This window comes from Mytilus edulis, chromosome 9, assembly GCF_963676685.1.
Source record: "Mytilus edulis chromosome 9, xbMytEdul2.2, whole genome shotgun sequence".
Classification (NCBI taxonomy): Eukaryota; Metazoa; Mollusca; class Bivalvia; order Mytilida; family Mytilidae; genus Mytilus; species Mytilus edulis.
In genome coordinates, this window is record NC_092352.1 from 19,256,266 (window position 1) to 19,276,292 (window position 20,027).

A 20,027-nucleotide genomic window follows, 5' to 3' on the forward strand; every position below is an offset into this window, starting at 1 on the left:
ACTTTGTCAAACAAACTAAGATATGCGTGAAATTCAACTAAAATAGATAATAAAAGTATACAACATTCGAGACAGATAGTAAGACTTGTAATATTACGTCAATTATGGCGAATAATAATAGCGGGAAATGTTAATAAACGGATCACGGAAAAGGATTACAAATTGACAAGACAACTGTGACCTTCTACAAACCATAGATTAATAAAATAAACATTTCTTTTTGTAAATACTAAGGCACAGGGGTCGATCCAGGATTTTTTAAAGGGGGTACCTCCCAATAATTAAATAATTATAGATACAGATCTTTTTATTATTTTTTTAACAATAGTTTACTGAAGATATATATATATCATAAAACAAATGATATTTTTGATTTTTTTTGGCGATCAAATGGACCATCTATGTCACCCAAAAAGCGGGATCCGTCACATAATGAAGCGTAAAATTGTAACTTAGTTAAAATATCGTAAATAGACACATGGTGTTTCATCAAAATAAAATACTCGTATGTAGTAATTATATCGATAAATTATTGATGTATAAGGCTGTATAGATCTCAGTTTAAATGTGTTATTGGAATATGACAATAATTCTTTTTGACATATCCTTAACGTTTATGCATTGCTTATTCAATCTACAGAACTAAGTCAAAAGGAACTCTCTTTCTCACTTGTTATTGCTCCGAGAGAAAGAGTAACGATCTCCTCTGGTTTCTTTACGAAATTTCGGCTTGACTTCATAGATAATCTAGTTATTGATAATTGTAAGAGCTCTATTCAAAAACAAAACCAATTAAAAATAATTGAGTGAATTATATTACGTTACAATTGAAGTAAGGTTCTGTATTTATTAATTATACAAGCTGGTATTCAATCCATGTGATAATATAAGTAAAATAATATGTAGCTATTAATCAATTGTATGCAATGTATTCGTACTTTGGTAATTTCACGTTAGTTGTCATTTTATCGTTTTTATTGTAAATTATACATCTAGAAGTGGGATATTTTAGTCCACGGTATTGATCTTAGAAGTAGGAGATCGTTTTCCGTCGTTGTTATTTTTGTATCAAATTGACTGATTAAATTCTATTGAAACTTTTTGCTATATCACACAATGTAGTTTTGTTTACGTTTAAACGGCGTGTAAAATTATACCTTACACGATTTTCCGTAACAAGGACAAAATAGTTTAATAAAAGATTTCTATATTACATCAACTCTGTACATTTACGGAATTTTAACGTTATATTACCGGTGTTCGATCACGTATATTGATTCATGCAAGGCTGCCTTCATATGAACATTATATATTTTCTAAGCAAAAAAAAAACAACATTTGCGTTAAATCTTTATAGGGTGTGTATTTTCATCTAGACATATAGACTTTTTATTGTATTAATTTAAAGTAGTATCGTAATACAAGATTGATTCAAGATTAACACGGAAAAATATTTCCGTAGCACGCATAACTAAGTGTGTTGTCAAACTATGAATAAAGAGCGATTTAAAACATCATGAGAGATGGACTTAAAAACTTTTTACATTTAGATATAACGGAGACGTGTAAAGGGTTTTTAATCATCCGTACTTTTTGTAACCGATATAAATTTTAAGTGAATGTTTTTCCGTCAGATGATTCAATAACAAATACCGGCGCGACATGGAGCTAGAATTGTGAGTTTTTATTGATTTAGAAATAATCAGAAAAACGGTTCTAACAACAAAAGAATCGACACGAAAGAAAGCGATATTGTCTACTTAAATAATCAGTAGGAGATTACAAATAGAATGCCGACTGAACCACAAATTATACATACAGATAATATCCGCAAAACGTTTTCAAATAGCAATACGATTTTTAATACTTTCGTTTTATGACTATTTGTTAACATTGTACATTACATAGGCAATTGATGATAAAACTTAACACGAACTATTTCATATTACTTATAAGAGATTTTTTCCGTAACTCACGCAGAACGGATACGGTTTTCTGCCTAAACAATCACACGATTGGTTTTAGATTTCATAGATTTTTTCCAACTTTTTAATATGTTACACGTGTACATGTCGCTTTGTTTGTACAGGATATAAATGTATTCTGTATTGGTGCGTGCATTATTCAAAGTTTTCTGGACATGAGCGATAAGCTAGCGTTAGTGTGAATTATTTTTATTGATAATCAATGCGTTGACGACGATTAAAAGCCTGCAGGATGTTTGTGCTTGTATATATCATCTCAATTTAGAGTTTTGTTCCTTGTTTAATCATCGCATATCATTAACTGGCGGTTTATGACGACCCAATTTTAATCTTTCTAAGCCACTTTTGTTGTATATACAGGCGGAGTGAGTTCGTATTTAAACAGCACTGGGAGACACGAGGAAAAGAGACGCTACGAAAATATATACAACACATGTAAATGTCAAAGAGGCCATCTCTAGTAAGTTACAGATTCATGATTTGCGTGTGTTGAACATTTGCGTAAAATAAAGTAATTAGAGATTATGCTATATTTTACGCAAGATCATTGAAGGATCATATTACAATTTGTCTACGGAATCTACTTCAATGTAAATATTATGAAGGCGAAGTCATTTACGGAAAAAAGAAAAAAGAAAACTGAAGGTACAGAGAACATTGAATTGAAAAGTGAATTAGCAATGAAGAGAAGACGAAAGCACAGGGCGGGAAAATATTCTATTAATGAAGAAGTGAATGTTACAGATGCTGAAGATTATATTGTTACTTGTATTGAAGATGGAGAGACAGTTTTAGATGTACAGTGCGGAACAAATACAGCAACATTAACACTTGATAAATTGTGGCAAGGAAGTAAAGGACCATGTATACATTTTCAAGGTTCATGGTTGACACCGAATGAGTTTCAATATGTCAGCGGGAGGGAAACGGCAAAAGACTGGAAACGTTCAATCCGACACCAAGGAAAAAGCATTAAATTACTTCTTTCAAAGGGTTATATGAAAGTTACAACAGACAGCGGTGTAAGTATAAACTAATTAACATTATAGATTGTTATATTTATCAAATTGAAATGACATCTGTCTACACACTTTATATAATTTTCCGTCAGTACGGAAATGAATACAATATTGGTATAGGTGAAGGCGATAATAAGTGTGTGTACGTGTTTATTGTCAGGAAAAGTAAACAAAGAAAAGTTTAGACAATTGTAAATACTTTTATCTTGTATCGACTAAATATTTATCCTTTCTTTTCTTTGTGTGGGATTACGATATTGAACCGAGAACATATTTTTGTTATCGACGAGATAGCGAGTATGTATAAGATTAATCCTAATTTTGTAATCGAAAATGCTTGTCACGAACGGGAAAGAAGATTAAAAGTAGGGTTTTGTTTCATGTCGACAAAGTTTTATCTTTCGAATCATTTATTAACGTACGTCCGTCATCCGTCATTATTGATCCCTATTTGAAGCATATGTAATATGCGTGTTAAAGGCCGACATCTTGCACTAAAAATATAGATTATTTTTCTAAACAGGATAAATTTTGTCACGTTTATTCAATAAATTACTTTTTTTTATATTTCTGTTTATATGTTCGTAGTGTTTGGAAAACAAGGCGAGAAGGCGATAATAGAACAATGATATAACTCCCTCTCGCTTAGCATGCAGACTTCTCTCATTTCTATATATTATATATTTCATGTATGAAATGTTATCATTTGATCTATGTGCGTAGTAAAAATGGTCACATTTTAAAAGTCATTTAAAATTTACGATTGTACATGTTTTAAACCATTTGCGTCAGGATATCCGCTTTTCAAGAGAAAAATGTAAAATTTATTTATAATCGCATTACCAGATTTGATACGTCGTATTCATAACACCACCTTAATAATTTTTCATGGGAGAATTTTTTTAGTATATTTTCTTGTATAAGACGCCTTACTCTTGCACGCGATATTTCCTGGTTAAGGTTGATTAGCTGTGCATGCGATAACAAAGCGTTATCGTAAAATACAGTTTATGGCTTTTGTGTGCTTCTCCGTAACCGATGGGCGTTACATAAATAATTAAATACATAAATGAGACCTTTATTTCAAAGTCGGAAATAGATTAAGCACGAAAAGATGTGGCGGCATTGTTATTTAAAATAAATAAAATAGACGAAAGACGATAGCAATAAAACTTATTGAGTTTAGGAAAGTATATATTGATTAATTTATCACGATTTCACTGGCATTTATCCAAGCATTTCTTAAGCAAATTCTGCATACGGAAAGAATTTGAAATTAAAAGAAGTTTGCAAAGGGTCGCTGCTCTTGTCGGCAATGTAAATGAAATGCGATCTTCGTAGTATGACTTCACAACAGATTGAAGTCATTATACAATGTACGCTATATTAGAATTGTTTCAGCAGACATAATTACGGGCAAGTCGATAAACGCTTCTCTTTACGATTTTCTGTGCAAATGTTGCGGAAAACATATGAGTAGACTTTTAATTCCTCGCGACCATATTATCTGAATGTAATATAGATTATACGGAAATTTTATTTTGGTTACCTAGAAACAAAATTGTAGTATATCAATTCGTTCCTTGTCAAAATTATTTATCTAAAGTATATCATAATACGATTTCAATACGTTGCGTACGTCAGAACGTTTTTCCGTAAACGCGTATACATTTATTATGGCACTATATGTATAGTAGATTAAAAGGTTTCTAGGAAAAAAGGAAACGCCTATACATTCGAAAGTGTAATGCTACAACTAAACCAATAGAAATGAATTGTTGACATTTCCGGGTGTAATAACATCCAATTTCTGGTTCAAGTTCAAAGCAATTATTAAACAACATTTGTAATAAAAAAAAATCTCCGGCAATTCAAAATATTAAATCATGATACATTTCTTCCGGTTGATTGAAACCACATGACAAGAGTTCACAACTAGCAGTATCGACACGAAAACGACATTACCCACAATGCAACTGTTACGACAAAACAATCATTTAAGAATTGAATGCTCCTTTTTGTAAATTTATTTTGGTGTAAAAGACGGTTGACTGAATTACATTTTGTGTGAAGCGCATTAGCGCTTCATTCTAAAAATGTGCGCACAGTCAACCCTTTTTAACCCTATAGAACTATTTGCTTTTAATACTTTTAATTTCATTTCAGTAGGATCATCAAAAACACGATTTCTATCAAGCCTTTTTTTGTATTTGCCTGTGCGAGATTGCTGTTTGCCAATCAAAATAACGCAATTATAATGAAACATACATGCATGTAATTATTATTTGTTGCAACCGCCGGGCACTTTAATTCGATCCGCAATTACAATAATGGCAACAAAAAAGCAGATAAAAACATTTTCGATTATAAGACCGTGTTAGTCTTGCAAAATTAAGAATATAATTATTTGCATAACAACACAAATAATACAATCATGACAATTACACACAAAATGGAACCACGGTAACAAAAGGTATACATTTGTCGCAAAACTGTATAACCGTCTGACTACTTACGGAAGCGAAATGCAACTGAGTTTGTCTGATACCCCAACCCTTCAGTATCAACCAAATACATATGATATAAATCGTGAACAAAAAAGGCAAGTTAATAAAAATATCATTTACAAATGCTTTGGAGTTGTTTTTTTTTTTGATACAACGAATAAAACGTAATTATTTAATCGTGCATATTAGTTTATAGTGTTATAATCAATAGATATCTCGAATCACTATATTATTTCTAAATACTATTTATTCTCATATTCATTACTAAAATAGGTATAAACTTGAGTTTTGCGTGTCTGGGTGTACAGTTGTCGTAATGATTATTGATAAAATATCGACAAGCCATTGGTTAACTGACTAGGTACGAGCGGAACCCCCCAAGACAGAACAAAAGACTATATTCTCACGTATCATGACATCGTACAAAATCGTTAAAATGATGTTTAAGCGATCAATACTAAGCTGTATATAATGAAATAATTGTTCTAATCAACACCACTAAAATCTCTACTGCTCGTGTCAATTGTGTATGCGTGACCGCGCATGTCTGTGTGCCTAGAACATTAGTTGACACGTGACGACAACAGCTGAAAATTTAACTAAAGTTTTATAAAAAACGTTCGTCTGTGAAAACATGAAACCAATACATATTCGATCATCGTTTAGACAAAAATGAATATTCATTCCATCAATATGGAGATTAATGATTTTTATTGCTACATATTTGCAATTTACAGACAGAAAACATACTAGAATAACGTTCAAGGCAGAAACAGAATCGTAAATAATTGCTCATTTTGCGTCATTCACACATTTCAAGTCATGGTAAATCAGTGATATAACTATAAAATTAAGGTTTCTCTTTAGAAATAATCAAAACTCTTTACGTGTTAAATGTTTATTTTTGTCAGAGAAACGTGCTCAAACGGTTCTTCGTCTTTTCGCCACATTTATTACCAGAAGGATTTGTAATATCGTACATTAATTCAATACAACAGCTGTAGTCTTGATGATATTATCGGTGTTATATTCTTTTTTCTCAAGTACGGACAGTTAATAGATGACGTGCATCGCCGCAGTATTTTTCATACATTCTATTGTATTAGCGTCACGAGTATCTTGGTTTATTGATCGAACTCGTTCGAAACTAATTTACGATTAATTTATATTAATGGTGAAGTTAATTAATGTTATCGTGACGCTTTATAAAGTTGGTTATCAGTTCCCCACGTTCAATGATATAAAAGTAAACGACGCTTAAGGAAGTCAGTTACTTAGGAATACATGTACGTGTAAAGATTTTTCATTATGGGACATCCGTTTCTGTCTAAATCCGCAGGAAATCCTCCTTCTTTTCATCAAACAGTTACACGCTACTAAATATCTTCTCAATTTTGCAATCGTTATTTAACTGAATTCTTTAGTGCATTAATCATTTGAAGATTTGTTTTTTATTTCAATGACGGAAAATGGTCTCTTTTTGTTTAGCTTTTAATGAATTGTTTGTCAGTAGTAGTTTTTGTTCATTGTTACGAAATTCTTACATTTTGGGTGCTAGATATATATTTAAATGGCGTAGGCTGAAGATGTTTGTTTTCTGTTTTTATAGTTGGCACGTTTTTATTATTAAGTTTCTCGAATAATCGTCGTCAGTACTGTTGTATCTGTATCAAGTTCCGGTTATCTGCTTGCAATTACTTAAATCCAACGTCCTTATCATTTATTAAATCTATCTGGTGTACGTGCTTATTCTAATACATGGGCCGTAACAATTCCGATCGTCATACACAGTTATAAGAGTAAACCATTCTGTCTTTGTTTAGTTTATCCACGAAACTGTAATTATAGAAAATTTCCCATTTACTATAGTGGTAACTATCAATGATAAATCGATAATAGTCATTTTAAGGTTATACGGTTATTAACACCGCTCAAACAGAGCCGTGGCTTTATTCTTCAATTTGCCTTTTAATAGGGTTAAAGCGCTTTATAAAGAGAAAATTCCTTGTACGATATGAAAGTCACGCTATCGTCTGATGCATAAAACAGTCCGATAATTAATGTTATTATTAACAAACTCGGCATGATGCTGTAGATCAAATAGTATTGAAGAAAATTAATACTCGATTAAAAAAAGTTCTGAAATATTTTCGGGTGTCCTTAATTATGTATATTATAAGATGCAGCGGCACATATGTTCCTTTTTCAGATTTAAAACAGCCGGCGTAATATTTGCATAACATTGTTTTGTCTTCGCCACAATCATGACGAAATTAATTTAAAACAGTCACAAACTTCCAATAAGTCTGCAATACTAACAATAATTGTTTTAGATATGCAGTAATATATCGTATCAGATCAAATATATTCACGAGGATAGTTAATTAGTTCATCTAATGTCTTGGTTTCAACGATGATTTATTCTATCCTCTGTATGTGTAATCAGGGATACTTATTTATTCTTAATTTTGAGGTGGGGTAATTTTTGTCCTCTGTTTGTCGATAATGATACTTTATTACGTCCCCTGTTAGAGGACAGCGATACATTATTTTATCCTCCGTTTGTCGATTAATTTCGTCACCTGTTAGAGGTCAGCGATACTTTATATTATCCTCTTGTTTTTTGGCAAGAATATTTAGTTTCGTCCCCTGCATGTTTGAGGTTCGCGATACTTTACATTATCCTCTTGTTTGCCGACAAGAATTTTAATTTCGTCTCCTGTTTGAGATCCGCGATACTTTATTTCATTCTTTAGTCTTCACATTGAGATATATATGAGATACTTATTTCATCTTATGTTGAGGTCAGCGATACTTATCTGTTTGTCGACAGGGACGCTTAACTTCATCCCCTATTTGAGGTCAGCGATACTTATCTATTTGTCGACAGGGACGCTCAACTTCATCCCCTACTTGAGGTCAGCGATACTTATCTGTTTGTCGACAGGGACGCTTAACTTCATCCCCTATTTGAGGTCAGCGATACTTATCTATTTGTCGACAGGGACGCTCAACTTCATCCCCTACTTGAGGTAAGCGATACTTATCTGTTTGTCGACAGGGACGCTTAACTTCATCCCCTATTTGAGGTAAGCGATACTTATCTATTTGTCGACAGGGACGCTTAACTTCATCCCCTACTTGAGGTCAGCGATACTTATCTGTTTGTCGACAGGGACGCTTAACTTCATCCCCTATTTGAGGTCAGCGATACTTATCTATTTGTCGACAAGGACGCTTAACTTCATCCCCTATTTGAGGTCAGCGATACTTATCTGTTTGTCGAAAGGGACGCTTAAATTCATTCCCTATTTGAGGTCAGCGATACTTAAATTATCCTCTTTACCTGTAGTCTGGAAAACTTATTTCTTATTACGTCGGAAGAGAAGGATATTTTATATCATCCTACATTTGAATTGATTTGTGAATTTAGTGACTTGTAATTTATCCTCTGTTAGTGGTCAATATTACTTCATTCTATGATATGTGGTCATTGATATATATACTTCATTTTATGCTATCTAAAGCGGTGTTTGAGGTCACTGATACTTTATTTTTTGTATTTATTGCGTTGTCAATAATCAAGGGAACGACCAATTAACTTTCAGGGGTAGGGTTCTAGTTTTTCCACACAAACAATTTATTCTGATCCACAATTGATTGATAACGTTGGAAAACTAAATGAAAATATTCGCGTTTTGCACGAAAACTAATTCTGACTTAAAAAAAAACATACCCATCCCCCTTGAAGTTAAATGGTTGCTCCCTAATGAACCTTAAATCTTAAACCTTCAAAAGTTGTTTGAGAGAATAATTATGGTTTCCTGGTCGTATGATCATGATCATGATGATATCGCTATATATATATATACTATCAAGTCGTAATAACAGCATGCCAACACAAAGATATCCTACAAAACAGGTGCTTTATCAACAGTAGAAACACACAGGTATAAAGATCAAACTTTTGTTGATTTCAGTCATATATCAATAGTTTGCAAGTTAATAAGCTCTAGCCGAATTATTAGCGATTTTTGTAACATACTAAATTGGTTTGTTTTTTTGTCTTGCTCAAGAAATTCTTTTATAATGAAAAATGATTATCAAAAAATGTTAAATACATAATGTTAACTTTAGACACTCTAGTCAAGTTTTTTTTTTATCGTCATTGTCACGGTCAATTCTAGACCTACATCGTTGTATGTTAGGTCTTATCCCGTTTTTAGCGTCATGTCTATCAGTTCAATGATGCCACGAGTATGAATCTTAAATAGGCGAAAACAAGCCTGTTTAACAACATTTTTCATTTTGAAGTAGTTTTCTTTGGTCGGTTTAGGTTGTTGTATCTTTGACATATTCCACGCTGGAGTCCTTTTTATTAATGTAACAAACAAAAGTGTCAAAATGATCAAAAATAAAATCGTAATCTGCAGATTGTTTCATTCATTTATCGTATCTATCAATGTATATTTATCATTTCAGAACAATGAATCAAAGAACGTGCAATGCAAGGAGGTCAAAACGAAACGACGAGGAAAGGGGAGACGACGAAAGGCCAAATCAGTGGTCAACCAACCCGTGCTTGTTGACATCCCTGGTCATCTGAATGGAATACATATCAGCGAAAACGACATAGATAATAAACATGATGTAGGGAAAGATGTGGAATCTAAGGTCAGTCAAGACTATACTGACGAGAGCCACGACGGCAACGAAACAGACGAAACAATAGAAAATTATTACTCCGAAAACGAGTTCCAAAAAGAAAATGCGAATGCAACGAAAGCGAAAGATTCATGCAGCGAAAAAAGTATTAATAAATTTACAGAAAACGAACAGGATGACAATATGGGAACTGAATTTAATCAAAATAAGGAATCCGAAGATAAAGACTGTGACAACAGCGAAAAACCTTCAGGCAAAATAAACAAACGATATAGAGATAGTGGTTATAGCGATCAAACAGAATCCGAATTTCAAACGACAAAAAACGCGGTAAAAGATATTGCAAGCAAACTACGAGAATCAAATGTTGATGCTGATATTCCTGATATTAACCATCACAATGGTTTGTCTGAAAAACAACAGAGAGAAGTACCAGAACAATTAGTCCTTTGTGAAGGCGCTCAGAGGTATGGTTAAATACTTATTGATGCAATTAATTATGTTGTAAAATATGCTGTACACTGCATGATGCAATTCAAAATGAAAAAAATACCTGCTTGATTTAGCGGAAAGATTTGTCATGCAGTTATTTGCACTTCCCAAGACAGCTTGATAAAAAACGCAAGCCATTTGATTTGTTTCTGTCGTTTATGTGTTGATGCAGATACGTAAATGAAAAAGAATGTTAATTGACGGAGCACGATCTCACACTCGACTTACATAATATTCATTTGAACGCAGGCACTTCCAACGTACCAATCGTTTTATTAAATTGCAAAGTATCAACGAATGACAAATTTGTCGTCATTTATCAAATTTAAAATATACGGAAGGAAATACATATTTTTGTTGCCCTGAAAAACAAATGAATAATCTACGTTGTTCATTGAATTGATAAAAATGATCTAATATATGAAAGTACAACATGTTTAACCTCGATTTTCCGTAAATATTTCCTTTGCTCTAAATTTATGTTCATTACGGAAGAAATTTTATTTTCCACATGATAATTTTGCTAGAAAAGTTTGAATATTTTGCAAATCTTGAGGGCACACACAACAAACAATGATACATAACAAATGACCTTATTTGCATTTATTTTTATTGTGTTGTATAATTTATCTGTATTGATGCGTTTAGTTTACATGGTTTGCAACCTGATAAATTATCGTTTTTATCTCTACTGTTATCTCATATTAAAGTCTTTATAGAATGCGACATTTAAAAAACTTCAATACTAACAAATTATAATACACTATTGTTAAAAACTCATAATATTTTACTTCATTTTAATAGCATATCGAAAACACTTATGGAATCTATTCACGACGACAGCCATGTTACAGGTCAAAAAGTAGAAATGAATAAAACAGAGGAGTTTTCTCATTGCGAAGACGGAGTTGAAAGTCCCCAACAAAGAATGGATTGTGACAGCGATGCAATGCCTGATGTTGAATGTCAACAGCCAGAAAATATAACAGGTCTAAGGCCTATCGACCAGGATATATACAGTTCAGGTATTTACGTTTGACTGTAGTTAAGTGTGTATTCTAAAGTTTTACAGCAGAGTGAAAAAAATCTAGATGTACTAGCTTATCTAGTAAAAAAGAAAAGCTAGCTAGTACACTTCTTAATTTACAAGTCTTTCTGGTTAAAATGACTAGTCTTTCTGAGTAAAATGAATAGTCATTCAAGTTAAATGACTGCGCTTTCCAGTAAAAAAATACTGGTTTGTTCTTTAGTTTGTGGACTAGTCCTTCTATAGTATGATTTATTTCTACTTAGTTAGATTTACTGAAATGTCTAGTAATCCCATGGAAAGTTAGCTTAAACCTATAACTCATCCCCGATTTCTGATGAGGTTCGTGTTGCTCAATTCATATAAATATAGTTTTCTTTTTTGCTTGCTATGCCCCACCGCTAGGAGGTATTACGTGTTATCCTAGACTGTTCATCTGTTTTAATGTCCTTCCTTCCTCTCTTCCGTCCTTCCTTTTTTCTTTCTGTCCGTCTTTCCGTTCGTTCTTGCGTCCGTCCATCCGTCCGTCCAAGAATTATTTTCACACATTATAAGTAAGCTTGAGCTGGGGCATTCGTAACATGAGACAGATTCTTCTTTTATCTAGACTGTTGTCTGTCTTCTATTTGTTTTCGCCATGTTATTATTAGTTCGTTTTCGACATATGAATGACTATTCTTATAGTAACTTCCGCCTCTTTTATACCTATAGTAAATTCTACTAGATATTTCATACATAGCAGTTAAATCTGTATTCTGGGGTTTTACAGTACAAATTTATTTCTGCAGTTCAACAAGTTTTCTAAGGGGGGCTTTGAATTTTATTCGGATATTCAACACAAGCAAAAGCAAACACACATAAACACAAAAGGCAGACATATATATCATTAGAATATCCAAAGGTACAATTTGCTACAGGGTAACCATTTAACAAGATTGCACTTTGATAGTATTTAATCATAAAGAACAGGGTTAAATGTATAAATCGACCATAAATAACAAAGTATCGAATATTGCACGTTTATTGTAGTTAAAAGATCAATACACATCAAGAGGTTTTCACCATTACGGTTTATAGATATATTGGTGTATAGATTAAGTACAAAGTAAACATTATTGTCTTTATAATCAAAGTTAGTAGAAAAAAACAGATGTTAAAACGCTTTCTTATTTCCACGGTACTCCTGAGAAATCAATGAGTGAAAGCAATTTGATAATATTTTATATTATATGTTACACACATACCTATCAACATAAGTAGAAAAAGATGTGCTTCTGCAATGCTGCACAGTAAACACGTCGTTGTAAATCTAACAGATTATGTATAGCGCGCTGTTTAAAGCCTTCGTATACTATTCTAAAGTATGATATACAAAAAAAAATTGAAAACATTTTTAAGCTGTGCTTGCTAAAAAGGGTTAGTGAGAGCTCTTAGGCTTCTAGTGTCCATTGGCTGTTAACCTTTACCTTTCTGCTATTTCCATTTCCTTCCTGAGCACCTGAGATCACCAAAGTGTTTTTAAGGGTTCATGTTGTTTAGTCGTCTTTGGATTTTTATGTTTTGTATGATATCGCCTCTCCTCTAAACTGTTGACCCAAATTTAGTCGGATAATAATATTCTTTACGGTATAGTTGTTTGTGAAATTAAAAACAAACAAAATATAACCAAGATATAACTTTTAATTAAGATTAATAATATATGAACACATGAAAAATTACGAGACTTCCGCGCTCAGTTCCAATAACTGTAATTTTTTATAATATTCACTTGATTTCAGATGACGAAGAGCCACCAACACTAGAACGACAAATCATTGGGTTTCAAGCTGAACAGACGACCATTCCAGCTTCGCCATCTCAATCACTGACTCCCTGTTACGTTGAAAGAGGCCCTGACAGCACTGTCGACGGTACAGAAGTCCCACCACCCAAGAAAATTGTATTGTCATTGCCTTTGAAGAATGTTTGCCAAATGTTCAGACAGGATTCAGACACCAAGATTACATTGCAAGAACCAAAACAACACACCAGCTTTACAGAAGACAACCACCAAGAACCACACCAACAAACTAACCTTTCAAAGGATTCCCAGAAAGAATCAAACGACTGCAACGATCATGAACATGAACACAAAGAAGACGTCGTAAATGCAACAGACCCTGAACTGATCTCTGACAATTCTTCAAAAACTATTGATTCCGTTGTTAGTGGTAGCACCGACAACAAAGATGTTAAAGATGTGATGAATTCCAATCCTACCAAAGTACCGAACAAACGAAAGCGAAAACGCTCATCTAAACATATAAAGAAAGTCGACACAATATTAAACAACATTCCAACAGTAACAGGACCAAAAATCGATTCTGAAAAAGATACAGACAATAACTTTTGTCATCAGAAAAAAAGGAAAATAGATAAAATATCAAATAAGGAAATGTCAAAAGATTGCGATAGAAAGTCAAATGATGCCAGGGCTTTCTGTCAACAAGATAATACTGTCCAACAGAAGATTAAAACTAATTTATTAAACAAAAAAGAACCAACAATTATAAAAGAAGAATCGACGATGAAGACACCAATCGCAAACATGGACAACAGATCGAATTCACGTATGGATACATCTAAAGATATGAACCAGATCAACAAAGATCCTAATTTAACGCTTAAGATTTCTACAAAAGATGACAAAAAATCACTGATAAATTTGTCAGCTACCGTTCCTCGAATGAATGGTGACCCCAGAACGAGATCACCACTTCAAAATAGCTATGACGATTATATGCGAAGACTTGAGGCATCACACTCTTCTACTTCGTGGTATGTATAATAGTGAATTCTACAGGATTTTAAAAATGCATATATTGCAACAAGTGAATGTAAGGAAATCTATTTCACTTTGCAATGATTGAAACAAATACGATAACATGTTATAAGTGATATGTTTGTGTAAAATATCATTCTAAAATCCGCTTTTGTACGTATTTTAACAGAAGAATCTGACGGATGTCATTAGTTGAGCTAAAACTGCTTACCCTTCTGATGTACCAAACTAAATCTCGGTTTCGTGTATTTGGTTCGTATTGCTGAATAGGTCGTTTATTCTGTGGCGATTTTAGACTGTTGTTTTGCCTTTTTGTCGTTTTTCTTCAACTATATAATGGTTGTCTATTAAACCCCTTAATATCTTCTCTTTAAAAACGAACTTCTATTCACTCGCACTAAGTGTACCTTTATATTCAACCATTTCTCACTTCCCACATTTTGAATTTGTACATTGTATGATTACGGATAGGATTGCGATCCAATGTATGATACCGGATAGGATTGCGATCCAACATTCATTTAATTTTTTTCATAACGTAGGAGAAAAGGACATTTATTAATGATTTTTAAATTATCGCTCCCCTACTTATTAGCTCGGTTGATTTTGTACAACATTCTATTATCTGTTTTTATAATTTTAGGAATCCATACTTTCCGTTTTTCCAATTACCGAGACATTTGGAAGGAATGAGTATACCAACTTCGTCTTTCATGTCACCATATCCACCACTGCTCGGACCTGCAAGAAAACCAGACCACGAACCATATCCACGAAGTCTGATAACTCCAACTTCGTCCCCGATGCTGTCTCCGTATATAGCCACATCTCCGCCATCTTTTGATATTCCAAAGTTACCAACTGTGCCTAATATCTGGAACGGAAAGGATTCGTTTCCCGACTCAAAATATTTCCACGGGAAATCAATCAATTCAAAATGTACATCATCATCGTCAACTGATACAACATCGTCTTGTCTTACCATAAAACCAGCTCATTCAGTTATGCCTGACTCATTGTGTTCTAATATGAAACGTAGCTCTAACGAATGGGATACACCACTTGATCTTTCTATGAAAAAGACAAAATATCATCATCTTAAAAATTCCACTTTTACCGATCTTAACAAAAATAAAATCACAAACTATAAAAACAATAGAAACGACCGGGTAAATAATCCAGAAACTGTTTCTAAACATAAAAAGTTGAAAAATGTATGGATTAATAAAACAGACAATGAGAAGCAAAAACTAAGTATTCCAGAGAAATGTTCCTGTTTTAAAGATAACTTAGAACATTGGAGCGTCGATCAAGTCTACAGTTTCATTAAACGCCTGGATGGATGCAGCCCATATTCCGAGGTATGTATAATTTAAATGCAGTTTGTAATTAAAAAAAAGAAGAATTAGGAGATAACTGTATTGTATTTTAAGCTCCGACGGCATCAATTGGGGATTTGATGGTCGCAAATTAAGTTTACTGGCGACGCGTTAGCGGAGACAGTAAACGGGTATTTGCGACCATCAAATCCCCAATTGATGCCGTCGGAGCTTAAAATACAATATTGTTATCTCCATTCTAATGAAACTGACTGAAAACAACGTTAAAACATGTATTTAAAGTTTGCCATATACCGTCTGCGCTTGCGCTTACGTCCAATAGCATCAATTGTCAATTGATGCCATGTAAATATGTGACGTTATCCAATCAAAATGAACGTTGCACATTTGTTGCATTAGAATTGGTGATGATAGGTTGGTATTTTACACCTTGGCAAATATTACGTACTTATCAAGACGAGAACATGTTCATGTGATATAATATCAACCACGTTTTGTTCTAAATTAATTTATTATAAATATCAGGATTAAAATTTTGTATTTACGCGAGACGCTCGTTTCTCCTACAAAAGACTCATCCGTGACATCAGTGAAGCTCGAAAAAACAAAAGTTAAAACGACCACATAAAGTACGATGATGAAGAGCATTGAGGACCAAAAATCCCTAAAAATTTTGCTTCTGTAATCTGTCCTGATGTTGATAAGCCTTAGTATTTCAAAAATTCAAAGTTTTACTAAATCGACATGCTGAGTTGAACGTACTAGTTCACAAGATATCAGTCCTCAAAAAGATATAGACACATTGTTCTGACTCGGACTCGCCTTGTCTTTGTTCTTTCTAAAAAAAAAACGTGTGCTTAGCGGAGAAATAGCAAATACCAATCGTAAAGTCTTTGTTTGACCTGACCGGTGATATAACCCACGAAGTCTTCCACTACGGGACCACTAAGTAAATGAATGAACATTAACAATTAGAAAAAATAGTCGTATGTAAAAATCGCCTACAGGATAAACATAATGACTGACTGACGTCTGTTGAACGAATAAATTGGACGCACATTAGAATTTATAGATCTCTGTAGTCATTATATTCTATATCTGACATCACGTATATACGTATAAAGAATGTTCGCTAAATCATCTCTTCAGTTATAAGAATATCGCATCAAAACAGCACGTATTTTATTCTATTACGTATTTTCATACACGTACTTTCTTCTGTTAATTATGTTATTTTTTAATTGATTACAACTGGGAAATGGGAATTGTTTTATTGGTAATTGATTACATTGCCCTTCTGCTAAGTAGAGTAAACATCTTCCTATTTAATCTAAACGATATAGTAAGCGTAGATAGCTTTCATTCACTTTTTAGCTGAAATCGTTGTTCGAAAGTAATGTGTTTAGTTATCTATTTTCATTTAATTCTCATCTCTCATTAATATCAAATTTTATAGGAATGCAGAAACACAGAGTCTATTAACAACACATTTAGTTTAAATTGATTATCATTTGAGAAGTGTACATCTCAGTATTAGACAGAATTCGATTCTGTAGAATCACTTATTACTTATTTATGGATAAAAAGTATTGTTTGTTTCTGGGATCATCGATCATAATTCACCAGTGATGAACAATATTTGAACTAGCTTCACTAGTAATCGGTTCGAGTCTAATTCTATTTCCGGATGATAATGATATTTAACGCTAAGAAAATCAAATGCTTTTTTTTTTAGATACTTTCTTCTAGTCACGTAACAATTCAAAACCCAAATATTAGGTACATGTTACTAATGATTCATATAAACTATTGAAGTATACATGTTAAAGCTACAGTTGTTATAATTAAGAAGAGTTAATGTTCCGTTTGAGATGCGAAGAAAATGGCTGATGGCAATAGACGAAATGGTGCGATTACGATCGTCTGTTATATTAAAATACAATAATTAAAATGTTAGACAGAAAGGCAATACTGAAATTTAATGCGATGTTTTTTCCTCTTCAATGTGAAAATTAATGATATTGAAAATACATTGCGCCGAATTAAATACGGAACAAGCAGCAGAACACAAATTAAAATATTAAATGTACAATAATGACAACATGTTTTCTTTATATATAAAAACACATTTCCGTAATATTTTATCTAAATATAATCATCTTCATTAAACGTTAATCTTTTTGTTTTAGAAATTCAGACAGCACAACGTTACCGGAATGTCACTTCAATTTTTGTCCACAGACCACATGACCAGAGGCATGGGGATGAAAGTTGGACCAGCAATTGTTCTGAGTGACGCTATTACGCGCGAAGTGCAGAACAGCAGGAAACGGTCAATGTCGTGTTACCACTGTAGTTCGAAATTACTCAGGGATGACCATAAACTATTTGTTTAAATAAACTTGTACTGTATAGTGTATTATAGATATAAAATTGAACAGTGCTATGCGCCATGCATATTTGAAGGTTACATGAAGTGTCCAGATCTCTTTTCAAAAATGATGCATGACTATCTAATAAAGCGAAAGAAAAAAACATATTCGTCAATCTCTGTCCCATCATTTCATGATAATAATTTTTATGGTTATTACTAATTTGTTAACAACAGTTAAATAAAAATGTCGATGTAGTACAATGTTTATGTAGAGAGCATTGGAGCTGAACTAATAAAATTGAGAATGGAAATGGGGAATGTGTCAAAGAGACAACAACCCGACCAAATAAAAAACAACAGCAGAGGGTCACCAACAGGTCTTCATAGGTCAAATGGTACACTAACACATATATTTGTTTTCACAACATGAAACTCACTTCTTGCTTTGTTGCACAGAAATCAAGACGGCAGTTTGATTGTGTGCTTTTAAATGCATATAAAGACTTGAAATTTAGGCAATAAGAGAGGTTTGTGTGCACGAAAAACTAGTCCGACCCAACACATTTTTGGCTTGTTCTAAGTGTTGTTCGTTGTGATTCTCTTTGTATGTTTGTTTCTGTCCGGATTAGGTGTTGTGCTTTACCGTATTTTTAAGCGATTCATGTTTCAATTTAATGCATGACATCGTTAAGATTTTATGGGTAATTCGTTTATTTAAAAATGTCTTTGATTTGAATTTTCCTTGGATTTCAGTATTCTTGTTATTTATTTTTTTGGAATAAAATTCAACGTATTATTGCAATGAGTCATAACAACAGATCAGAAACAACAAAGTGAATGATGATAAAAAAAAACCAAGAATGTATGTCCAGATGTCACCGTGCCACACTAACTAATAGAATCGTGTCCATTCTAAACCTTGAAATTGGGGTAAAACTCATAATTTAGCATTGTTCTGAACTATAATCTGTTCAAGTTGCATCACAATGGACATACGTTACAAGTTAATGTGATCACAACTTCACGGTACTATCTTAACCAACAAACTTGGCTTCCCGATATTGGTTTTGCTTATTGACAAAGGACGTACGGCGACATTTAGTTGCTAACTTCTACGTCATTTGTCTTTGATGAAAAGTTGTCTCATTTGTGATAATACCATTTCTTCTCAAGCAAACACTTTAGAATTGTTTATGTTCATTGAACCGTCAGAATCGTTATTCGGCATAGAAGTCGAACATTTGCCTAAAAATGAACATTTACAATTAGAAATTAAAAACCAATTGTTCAGAGAAAAATTGAAGGTCTTTCCACCAAAACAATGAATTTTGATATGAAAGGTGTAAAAATAGGTTTAAAATGTCATTTCAATCGTCAAATGATAGCTTATTGTACGCTGATTCCAAAAATCTATGGTTTCTAAACAATATTGTTTTAGATAAGGGAGATAATTTCTTACTTCCGGTTAAAAAAACGCTATTTCCGATAATATTTGACTATTAACTTGACACTGATTCCAAAAATATCTGGTTCTATATACTTTTATATAAATAAAATACAATAAATAGCTACTTCCGGTTTACACAAGGTCACTTCCGGTTGTTTTTTCAAGCTTAAATGGTTTGATACCGTTTGCCAAAAGTCTCATGGCTTTATCATGTATACACATGAGGTAAAAGCAAAGGTCAAAATCTAGAACGTCAAATTAAACTATGACCTTGAGATCAATTTCAAAGTCATTAACCAAGAACCTCAAATCAAAAGACCATAGGTCTTAATTATGTTTAGTTAATGAGT

At 32.9% G+C, this 20,027-nt stretch overlaps 1 protein-coding gene across 2 annotated transcripts; it reads left to right on the forward strand.

Moving 5' to 3' along the window:
• The first annotated feature begins 1,446 nt into the window (after positions 1-1,446).
• On the forward strand, positions 1,447-18,486 carry LOC139487777 (uncharacterized). Of its 2 annotated transcripts, XM_071272854.1 has the most exons (7): positions 1,447-1,676; positions 2,346-3,007; positions 9,994-10,643; positions 11,473-11,693; positions 13,474-14,512; positions 15,160-15,877; positions 18,046-18,486. In XM_071272854.1, the coding sequence occupies exons 2-7, from the start codon at positions 2,585-2,587 to the stop codon at positions 18,250-18,252; spliced, it is 3,258 nt and encodes a 1,085-aa protein (XP_071128955.1). In that variant the 5' UTR covers positions 1,447-1,676; positions 2,346-2,584; the 3' UTR covers positions 18,253-18,486. The 2 variants fall into 2 exon arrangements, with proteins under 2 accessions (XP_071128955.1, XP_071128954.1); XM_071272853.1 differs by lacking the exon at positions 1,447-1,676 and having other exon boundaries at positions 1,722-3,007.
• The last annotated feature ends 1,541 nt before the right edge of the window (positions 18,487-20,027 follow it).

What these genes read in the sequence shown, in the direction of transcription:
- LOC139487777 (XM_071272854.1), top strand. Translation starts at nt 2,585, where the DNA reads ATGAAGGCGAAGTCATTTACGGAAAAAAGAAAAAAGAAAACTGAAGGT. An exon ending in CCAGGATATATACAGTTCAG is followed by an intron (nt 11,694 to 13,473) that starts GTATTTACGTTT and finishes ACTTGATTTCAG; the next exon opens with ATGACGAAGAGCCACCAACA. An exon ending in TCACACTCTTCTACTTCGTG is followed by an intron (nt 14,513 to 15,159) that starts GTATGTATAATA and finishes TTATAATTTTAG; the next exon opens with GAATCCATACTTTCCGTTTT.